Here is a 10815-nt window from a genome sequence, read left to right on the forward strand (position 1 = left end):
ACGGGCCAATATCCCTGATGAATATAGATGTAAAAATCCTCAACAAAATACTAGCAAACTGAATTCAACAGCACATTAAAAGGATCATTCATCATTATCAAATGATCTTTATCTCAGGGATACAAGGATGGTTCAATGTACACAAACCAATAAAAGTAACATATCACATTAACAGAATGAAGGACAAAAACCATATGATCATCTTAACAGATGCAGAAAAGGCATATGACATAATTGAATATCCTTTCAAGGTAAAAACTCTCGACAAATTAGGCCTAGAAGGAATGTACCTCAATACAAGGAAGGTCATATTTGACAAGTCCACAACTAATGTCATACTGAATGGTGAAAAGTTTAAGGCTTTTTCTCTAAGATCAGGAACAAGAGAAGGATGTTCACTCTCACTACTTCTAATCAGCACAGAACTGGAAATCCTAATCAGAGCAACAGGTAAAAGAAAGAAATAAAACGCATCCAAATGAAAAGGAAGAAGTTAAATTGTCTCTGTTTGTAGAGGACATGATCTTGTATGTATAGAAAACTCCTAAAGATTCCATCCAAAAGCTGTTAGAACTGATAAATGAATTCAGTAAAATTGCAGGATACAAAAACCAACATACAAAAATCAGTAACGTTTCTATACACTAACAATGAGCTATGTGAAAAAGAAATTTTAAAAAGCCCATTCACAATAGCTACAAAAAGTAAAAAAAAAAAAAAATCACTTAGGAATAAATGTAACCAATGAAGTGAAAGATCTGAACACTGAAAACTACAAAACACCTATGACATAAACTGAAGAAGACACAAACAAATGGAACAATCTCTCATGTTCATAGATTGAAGGAATTAAAATTATTAAAATGCTCATCCCACTCAAAGCAACCTACATATTCAACGCAATCCCTACCAAAATTTCAACAACACTTTCACATTAACAGAAAAAATAATCCTGAAATTCCCACAAAAGATCTGAATAGTTAAAGCATTTTTGAACAAAACGGAAGAACAAAAACAAAGCTGTAGGCATCATAGCATCGGTAGGACAGTAACACCCAAGGTGTGGAGTAATCCCAGGATTGAGAAATGTTTCCAATACAAATGTAGGTCAACTTTAACTTGCCTCTGGCAAATGGGAGCCACAGTTGTAGCTCAAAGTGTCCAGTGCAATTCTATCACATCTTGCTTACTCACTAGCTTGGCAGAATCAACTATTCGGTACATTTTGAGTAGCAGTTGTGAGTTGTGTTTTTCATTTGTGTTTTGTGTGGGTGTTAAGGGTAGTATGGGGGTTAGTATAGGACCTTGCTACCCAGAGGTGATTTATAGACCATTAGTATCTGCCTCAACTCCAAGGATATGAATATGTTACAAATTCAGAATCTTGAGAATCGCCTTGACCCTACCAAATTAGAATCTGTATTTAAATAAAATCTCCATATGCACCTTAAAGTTGGAGAAGCTTTAAGTTTCTTAGAACTGTTAAGTTTAAAGAGAGAGAAGATAGCTATGTAGTGGGCAGAGTAGAATCAGCCCCTAATTTCTACTTGAAATACCCTTGTCTCAGATTCTCCATTAATTTAGAGATACCATTTCATCCCTTATGAGTAAAGGCTACAACATCTTTTTTACCCTCAACTCACTTGATCAGCAGCCTTAATTATTTAAACTACGGCCCAGACATAGGAATAAAAAAACAAACAAAAAACAGGCCGAGCGCGGTGGCTCATGCCTGTAATCCCAGAACTTTGGGAGGCCGAGGTGGGAAGATCACCTGAGGTCAGGAGTTCGACACCAGCCTGACCAACATGGAGAAACCCCATCTCTACTAAAAGTACAAAATTAGACAGGCATGGTGGTGCATGCCTGTAATCCCAGCTACTCGGGAGGCTGAGGCAGGAGAATCGCTTGAACCCAGGAGGTGGAGGTTGCAGTGAGCCAAGATAGCGCCACTGCTTTCCAGCCTGGGCAACAAGAGGGAAACTCTGTCTCAAAAAACAAACAAATGAAACACTCCAGGCATGGATGCCTTAACAGCTACATATATATCACAGAATCTGTGTTTTACACATTAGCAAGATCTCAGACCTTTATGATTCCAGTAAACTTAGGGCTATGGATCCCTGACCACAAAGGATTGGAAGCAGCAAAGTAGGGCAAAGGGAAAGAAGTAAAATATGGAGTTGGGGTGAAGTTTACAATAAGAATTGATGGTAGAAAGAATAGCTTTGACATTTTCATAGTTATTTAGATTTATAAATCTGTGCACACATCAAAACAATCACTCAGGTCTTAGAGAAATTGTACTCAACCCTGCCTGCATGTTAGAATCACCTACTTTTCTCAAGCCTCAATCTCAGAGATTCTGATCTAATTGGTTTGGAGTGGGATCCAGGCACAGGTGTTTTATTAAAGCTTCCCAGGTGATTCTCAGTGGTTTAGTGTCAGTCATCATAGGGCCCAGAGGCCTAAACACCTGAGTAGCCTCTAAATAGGCTCTTTACAGCTTGCTATAATCATTGACAATCAAAGACCCCAGGGTTGGTTAGGATGACCTTGCTTACAGGATTTTCTTTTAAGAGGAAAACACTCTATATATTAGAGGTGATTTTGACAGAAAATAAGATAGCCTGGAACTAAATGATACATAAACATCAATATAAGTCCTGTGTCATAGTTGGAGAAATCTAGAGGGCACTGGTGTACTGAATCAGACACCCCCTATCTCTCCCTCTTGACCCTCCTTCCATGTAGCCCAACATTTACCATGCCCATGAATCACCTGGGGCTCTTGTTCCAATACAGATTCTGACTCACTAGGTCTTGGAGGAGGCTCCAGATTCTATCATTTTTATGAGCTCCAGATGATGCTATTGCAGCTGGTCCAGGGACCACACTTTGAGTCAAGGTCATCCTGATGGCCTTGACTACCCCTCAACCCCTTCTTTGGAACCCAAACAAGAAGAATGGCTTCCATGAATTCCACTGGGGTCCTTGATCCAGAACCACTGTGCCCAAAACTGTAGGCTTTCCTGAACTAACATCATATATTTTGTCCATCTCTTTTCTTAACTATTCCCTCCTCCCACTAGGCAATGTTATGGGAGGATTGGGGCCTATTGAGTTAGAAACAGGCTTAGAGAGCAGGCAGTTTGGCCCATTCATTACAAAACTATGGCTCTGAGGCCAAGTTGGCAAAGGATTGGCCTAGTTCACAGGTGATTGTAGTAAAGGCGAAACTAGATCTAAATCAGGACATGAATGCATCCATTAAGGATTCTGTCAAAATGATTGCTTCCTGTAGCTTTCTGTGTGAAACATAGGGAAATCAGACTAATAAAGACTCAGAAAGGAACATAAAATTCTAAAGCTAGGCTTATGGCCTTTATAGCCCTTAGTGGGGCAGATAACATGCCACGGAGGCTCAGAGACAGCTCTGAGACCGTGCAATAGCTACTGTTTCCCCTCTTGTGGAATGTTCACTTAAAAAAACCTCTATAAGTTGCCCAATGAACTCCACGGTCATCCTTAATTCATTTTCATTTATTGGAACCCTTCTCAAATAATTTTCCAAATCCCACACAATAATGATATATATTCCTGCTCAATATTAAGAAGCCCTCATGCAAAACTGAAGAAATAAATTGTTCTTACAAAAGAAGGAAAAAGGAATTATATTCCCAGAACATTCTGCTTACCCAGACACACGGATATGATTCTTGCTCCATTGTTTGTAGCATTCTGGGTCCTAAGGCCATTGATGTGGCTGGGTCAGTGGCCACACCGGTTCCTGGGTACCCCTTCCTGGCCACAAAAGTCCGTCCCAGCAGCACTATTTAAACTGGACTTGTTATTTCTCACCTCAAAGCTCTGGCCTGGGCTGAGACCTCCCCAACAGAGCTTATTAGCGAGCTTTTCATCGTGCTCTGTGGCTATCTGGGGTCTGGAGTCAAGAGCCATTCAAAGGAAAATCAGCCTGAAACCTGTAAGTTTGCATATTAAATATTAACACCACTAAGGGCTACAGTGGAAAAGAGGTTTGCTGAGCTTAAGGGCTCTCACTCCACCCCCAACTGCCCTTGACTTTTCTCTTCTATGTTGTATTCCTGGTAAATCCCATAATATCTCGACTACCTTAGGCCACCTCAGCCCCTTCTCGGGAATTAGGCTGTCTGGATAGGCAAAGAGGCAGATATCTAGCTGTCAGGTGAATCAGATGTCCTCATCAGATCTCTTAATTTCCACTTTTATGATATTTCAAAGGATCACAAATTATTTTCTTAGTGCCTGGTCAGAGAATAGGGAAAGAGCTAGAAGGTGAGACACCAAACTCCATCCCATGGTGACGTTTGAACCAGGTTGGAGATAGTTTCACATGTTTTTCATTGTGCATGACTTTCTTAATTGCCTTAGTGGGAATGCATTACTGCAAAATAAAGTGAAATTGTTTTCCTTATTGCTTGTAATTTACAGAGGGGTGGTTTTGTTAATATAAACCAAGGACTTTTCAAATCCATTGATTTAAGGGTGGAAGGAGGGGTTTCTTTTTAAGTATTCATTTTGAACTGTGCTTTCACTAGTAAATTCAAAGCCCAAGGGGAAAAACCCATGTTTCTCCGTTTTGTAATAGCTATTAGATGTCCACAGCATCATCAGACCTGTGGAAAACGCGTGCTTTGTGTATGGAAGACGGAGCGTCAGGAGTTGTCCTTTGCCAAGAAACGGACTCTGACACTCAAAGGCACAGGCTGGAGGAGACCCAGGGAACCCGGGAAAGCCCAGGACTAACTCAGGCCTGCGTGGGTCTCTTCTGATCCCAGAAGATGAGGAGTGGGTCCTGGCTCTGGGCATCCTGGTGTCGACTGTGAGTTCCCAGCAGAGGCCCATAGTCCCGGTCCGGCAGCCGAGGGAAGCGGCGGGCTCTCCCAGAAGAAGAAAGGGCCAAGGTCACCCCGGGTGACTCTCCAGCAGCAGCGGAGGGCGGCGGTCGGGGTCGCTGCTGGCCGGGGCCTCGAGTAAGCAGCGGGTCAGCCAGGGCTGGGTCTCCGTTCCCAGGCGCTGCCACCGTTTCAGGAAGCAAGTCAGGCCGGGACGCAGCGCCTGCGTGGGACCCTCACTTACCACCAGGACCCCCACAAACCCCGCCCCATCCTGCCTTACGCCCCGCCCCAAGGTCGTCCTCCCGACCCAGGGGCCCGCCCCAAGGCCGTCCTCCCGCCCCGCCGCTTGGTGGCGGCCGCATGCTGCCCGGATATAAAGCGTCGGCCCCACATCCCAGGGACCAGCGAGCAGCCTCGAGAGGCTTTGGCTCTTGCTTCTTTGGCGGCCCGAGGGCGCCATGGCCGAGTGCCCGTTACGTGGGGAGGAAGTCACCGACCACCCGGACCGCCTGTGGGCCTGGGACAAGTTCGTGTATTTGGACGAGAAGCAGCGCGCCTGGTTGCCCTTAACCATTGAGGTACAGCCAGCTCTGGAGCGGATGGCGAGGCAGCAGGGGCAGGCCCCAGGAGTTTGGGATGCCCTAGGAAGGGTGAGGCCTTGAGGAACACCCACTGTGGGGCAGGGAGGATCCCCACAGATGAAGCCACTTTGAGCCGGGCTCTGGAGGATGAATAGGAGTTCTCCAGGCAGGGGAAATGGGTGGGAAAACCGTAAAGGAATGTCGGCCAAAGGAGGGGACCCAGTGCCTGCGGAGTGGGACTATAATGTTGACTACAGCAGGGCTTTTCTGGGCTTCGGGGTCCTAATCCTTAAAAATGTGTATCTCTAAGTGACTCATCCATATGGCCGATTATCGGAATCATCTTAGGTGAGTCCCAGAAATCTGTATTTTAAAAAGAACCCTCAACAGCTCAAAAGAACACCTCAACCAGGCATAGCAACCACTGCCCTAGAGTGTGAAGTATTTTCCATTACCTCTGTGCTTTATTTAGAAAACAAATGTAACAAGTGATGTCGTAGTATAAGCGCCGGTATTGAATCAATATTGACTTTGTTTTATGTGTGATGCCTTAAGATGGGTCCTTAGTCCATGTTAAGTTTTTGTTAAAGAAACATGTAACTCTTTTACAAGTATTTGGATTTACTCAATGAAAAAGAGTCAAAAAATGTTCAAACTCTTTCCAAACATAGACTGAAGAAAGCATAAAAATTAAAACAAATTAGAACATGTATGTCCAGTAGCAAACAATCAAAAGTTATTGAGTGTTAACTGTGTCTCTACAGATGGGAAACGGAGGCACAAAAATGTACATTTGTCCAAGGTAGGACTGCTAGTAGGTAATGGGGTTGGAATTCTAGGCTCTTAACCACCACCAAAATTTGCTTTTTTATTGGCACTTCATTTTTTTAAATATGTTTTTACTTTAATAATCAAGTTAAACATTTACTTTTTTAAAATCAAAATTTGAAGAAATAATGTGCAGATTCAGTGAATTTCTTTTTTTAAATCTCTGGTTGAGAAATCTCTTCTTTAACGTGACACCAAAACCACAAACCAGACAGTTTTTCATGTAATCATGATAAATGCCACACAAAAACCCACTAGCAAACTGTGGGACAGATTTTGCCTCACATCATTGAAAAGGCCAGTATTCTTTTTCTTCTTTGTCTTTTTTTTTTTTTTTTTCCTGTAGAGAGAGGGTTTCGCTCTGTCACCCAGGCTGATCTTAAACTCCTGGCCTCAAGCGATCCTCCTGCCTCGGCCTTCCAAAGCACTGGAATTACAAGTGTGAGCCACTGCAACCCGCCAGAAAAAAAGTGTGCCTTTCATGGCCCTGTCTGGGTGGCTAGACACATGTGCGTGCTGGTGGTCCTGGCCCAGCCAGAGTCCTTGAGAGGAGCATGCATGGCCTAAGGAAGTGAGCTTCAGGGAACAGTGATGACCGTCATTTCATACTCGGACCCCTGCCCAGACGGGTGGGTGGCTGGCAGGAAGGACTCTGGTTTTCTGTGCCTGGAGGAGCCCTGGCAAGCGGAACCTGAAAGTATGCCCTGTCCTTTTCTTCTCCTCAGATAGAGGATAGGTTACGGGTGCTCTTGCGTCAGGAAGACATCCTCCTGGGGAATCCAATGACCCCCAGCCAGATAGGCCCAAGCTTGCTGCCTATCTTGTGGCAGCTCTACCCTGATGGACGATACCGATCCTCAGACTCCAGTTTCTGGCGCTTAGTGTACCACATCAAGGCGAGTGTGTTTCTCCCAGGGACCCGTCGGGTGATCTTGGGTTTCCCCTCCTCCGTGTCTGGCCTTAGTGGTTTATCTTCCCTCCATCCCAGTCCCAAAAGCATCACAAATTGGGGGAAATGTACAACTGAGGATTTCTAAAGGACTTTCCCAGAGAGAAGATAGATCCTCTGAGGTATCTAACGGAACCCTACCTCCCCTTCCTCCCAGCCCCCCAGCTGGCCGCAGGAAGACGTGTCTGTTGGGCAGCCACAGGCTGCAGGCTGGTGGGAGGAGGAGCAGTCTCCGAGAGCCCCTGAAATTCACACTTGGGTTCCTACCTGCTGTTTCCAGCTAGGGGAAGGCGCAGGAGTGAGGAATGGAGGGAGTGGAGGGCTCTGGCCGATCAATGCCTTCTCTGTCTCTCTGCCTCTCAGATGGACGGCGCGGAGGACATGCTTCTCGAGCTGCTGCCAGATGACTGACTGTGGCACGGTGAGCTCCACTGACTGGGGCTTGACCCCTCTTAGTCCACACTGGCTGTACCAGAAGGAAAGACCACCCCTTCTCCATGAAGGCAGTGCTAACCCCTCCCGGACTGCTGCCATCTCAGGGCCCCCGGGGATGGGAGAGTCTTCCTGGAGGCACCTGTGTCTCTCCCTTACCACTTGGGGAGTCAAGGGCTTTGTAGGCAGCCCCCTTTATCGCAGCTGCTCATATCTATACAGTACTTCACAAGTTTCAGCCAGCACTTTCATTTCCCCATTGCCTTTTTTTTCTGAGACGGAGTCTCGCTCTGTCGCCCAGACTAGAGTGCAGTGGTGCAATCTCAGCTCACTGTAAGCTCTGCCTCCTGGGTTCACACCATTCTCCCGCCTCAGCCTCCCAAAGTGCTGGGATTACAGGCTTGAGCCACCGTGCCCAGCCTTACCATTGCTTTATTAAATAAGCACTGGTGCTTGATAATATAACTGAGCCAGATATTAGATATGTTATTGAGTTTTGAGGAAACAAGATTACAAAACTCCAAAATGAGTTTTGAGGAAGTACAGTGAGTGACATCTTCAGATTGCAGAGCCAGGTGTCAAAACCGTATTCTGAGCACAAGCCTTCTGCCCTGTTCAGAATTTGCCTTGGCTCAGAAGGCCTCTGGGGGCCATCCCTGACCACGAGGCTTCCCACTTAGACTTGCTCAACACTGCCTGGTCCTTTCCTTCACCCTTGACTCTGTCTTCTCTTGTCCTTTCCCAGGTCTCGCAGCACCTGTCTCCTTTCGCCCCAGGGCCTGAGCCTGGCCAGCCTACAGTGGGGACGTTATTTCTGTTCACCTTCGTTTACGACGCCTGTGTCTTCTCCTCCACCACGCTGGGGTCTGGGAGGGAACGGACAGACAGAGGATGAGCTCTCCCCTGGGCCCGCTGCACCTGCCCGTAGCCCACTCTGCTCCCCTCAGCACTACCACTCCTGCCAGGGAGGACTCCATTTGGCAGAGCTTCTTCCAGGTGCCCACCTTGACCTGTGCCTCAGCTTTTCTCAACCGGCTGATGGTTTTCAGCCTCTTTCCGCCCCTGCTGTCCCTCACAGCACTACTGTTTCATGTTGCACACTCACTCAGCTCCGTGAACGTGTGAGAACACAGCCGATTCACCTGAGCAGGGCCTCTGAGACGCTGGACCAGTGGTCTCACATGGTGCTTTGCCTGCAAACCCTGCCCGAACACAGGTTCAGGTGCAGCTCAAGAAAAGGCCTGAAAGGAGCCCTTGTCTGCGCTCAGGACTCAGAAGCCTTTGCGTCAGTGGCCCACAGCCCGGGGCGCAGCAGGAGGCCAGGCCGGCGAGCCCTGTGGACGAACCCTCAGAACCCTTGGCTTGCCCACGTGGAAAAGGGATAGAGGTTGGGTTTCCCCCCTTTTATAGATGGTCACACACCTGGGTGTTATATGAGGTTGTATGTGTCAAGAATACTTTTTGTAATGATTGATTAAATGCAAGGTAGTTTATCTAACTTCATGCTGAATCAGCTTCTATCCTTGACTTCGATTCTGGTGAAGAGAAGTGAGAATAGGCAGCCACCAAATAAAAAATACTCATGGATTTATTTCTTTTACTTTGGAGATAAGGGACTACAATTTTTTTTCCATGTAATCCAATGCTTAAAACCCCAGTGTTCTTGGAGGCATATGTTGAGAACCACTGGAGTAAGCAATCTCAAAAATGTTGGCAATGCCTGGTATTCAAGAGCCCCGCTGCCTCCATCTGGTCCTGCCCTCCTCACCCTCTTCATTCCCATGTGCCCTCGGCTCCAACCAGCGCTGCCTTCTCCTCGCCCAGGCATTCACCAGGCTCTGTCCTTGCACGGATACTTCTGTCCTCTCTGTTCACAATACCAGCAGAAGCCCCTCCTGCCTGAAACTGTCCCTGACCACTCGGGCCCCAAGCAGACTCCCTTCCCCACCTCCCATGACCTGCAGTCACAGCAGATCCCACCCCATGCCCTGTCCTCTTGCTCCCTTCTCACGGCCCCCCTGCCCCTCCTGTATCTCTATAGACAGTAGCTGGACCTCAAATATTACCAGGGGATGCCTTCCAGAGAAGGGAATCCATCCTGTGTCGAATCCTGGCCCTCCCATTTCCATGTATCTCTAGTCCACAGCTTTCTTGTCACAGATGAACTTACAGGGTCTTTCTGAGGATTCAGCGGGATATATAACTGCAGTGTTTTAACAGAATTGTATAAGAAAAACACTGCTTCTCCCGCTTTACAGTCTCTGAACCCAGGTTTCTTAACTAGCACTAGACAGAGAAGAAACACTTGATGCCCAATGTGCCAGGGTTTGTGTCTCCTGTAACCCAGTCACCCTGCACAGCCTATGGCAGCAATGGAGTTTGGTCTATGGGAGCAATTACTGTAGAGATGCCTCTCAGCAGGGCCAAAACATGGAAAGGCAGAGCAGGGGGGCCATGGGCGATCAGGCAGCCGCCTCATTTTAGGAATAGGAATGCGGGGACCCAGGAAGAGGAAAGCTTTTGTGCCAGATTCTTTTGTTGACCAAATATTTGACCATCACCATGAACAGTGCCAGGAACTGGGACGTAGCAAGGACAAGACGAAGGCCCTACTCATGCAGCCTTAGTTCTGGGAAAAGATAAAAAGAAGGTGCGAAATCCCAGAAGAAAATAGAACAGGGTAACAGAGTGTAGAGAATTCGATTGGCTGGTAAGGAAATTCCTGTCTGTGGATGTGGCATTTAAGATTGGGCCTTGAAAAAGAGGGAGCTAGATTCTCAGGAAGAGGGGATGGCAAGCGCTGTGCAGATTTGATTTGCTGTGGAAATTAAAAACATAGCAAAAGGATTACTTCTTACTAAAAGAAATGCTGTTTTGTAAGAATAAATGACCCCAATAAATTAACTAAATGCAATGCAGAATCTCAGTTTTCCACCAGACTGACTCTAGGGTTTTGGCTAGAAACACAAAGTTGTTTTGCCAATGCATTCTAAATACCTCATAATTTTCCACATACATATATATTTATATACAGAGAGAGAGACACGGAGTTTAGCTCTTGTTGCCCAGGCTGGAGTGCAGTGGCGCGATCTTGGTTCACTGCTACCTGGGACTACAGGCACCCACCACCATGCCCGGCTAATTT

General features: G+C 46.5%; 1 protein-coding gene across 5 annotated transcripts; it reads left to right on the top strand.

Annotated features, from left to right (window-relative positions):
• Window positions 1–5208: 5208 nt before the first annotated feature.
• Window positions 5209–8868, top strand: TCL1A (T-cell leukemia/lymphoma 1A). Of its 5 annotated transcripts, none has more exons than XM_011951508.1 (4): window positions 5209–5458; window positions 7015–7185; window positions 7602–7651; window positions 8416–8868. In XM_011951508.1, exons 1-3 carry the CDS (start codon window positions 5339–5341, stop codon window positions 7647–7649), a joined length of 339 nt encoding a protein of 112 aa, XP_011806898.1. In that variant the 5' UTR covers window positions 5209–5338; the 3' UTR covers window positions 7650–7651; window positions 8416–8868. The 5 variants fall into 5 exon arrangements, with proteins under 5 accessions (XP_011806898.1, XP_011806896.1, XP_011806899.1 ...); XM_011951506.1 differs by having other exon boundaries at window positions 5245–5458; window positions 7602–7659; XM_011951509.1 differs by having other exon boundaries at window positions 5245–5458; window positions 7602–7654.
• The last annotated feature ends 1947 nt before the right edge of the window (window positions 8869–10815 follow it).

The sequence above is a fragment of the Colobus angolensis genome, unplaced genomic scaffold (genome assembly GCF_000951035.1).
Source record: "Colobus angolensis palliatus isolate OR3802 unplaced genomic scaffold, Cang.pa_1.0 Scaffold32, whole genome shotgun sequence".
NCBI classification, from domain to species: domain Eukaryota; kingdom Metazoa; phylum Chordata; class Mammalia; order Primates; family Cercopithecidae; genus Colobus; species Colobus angolensis.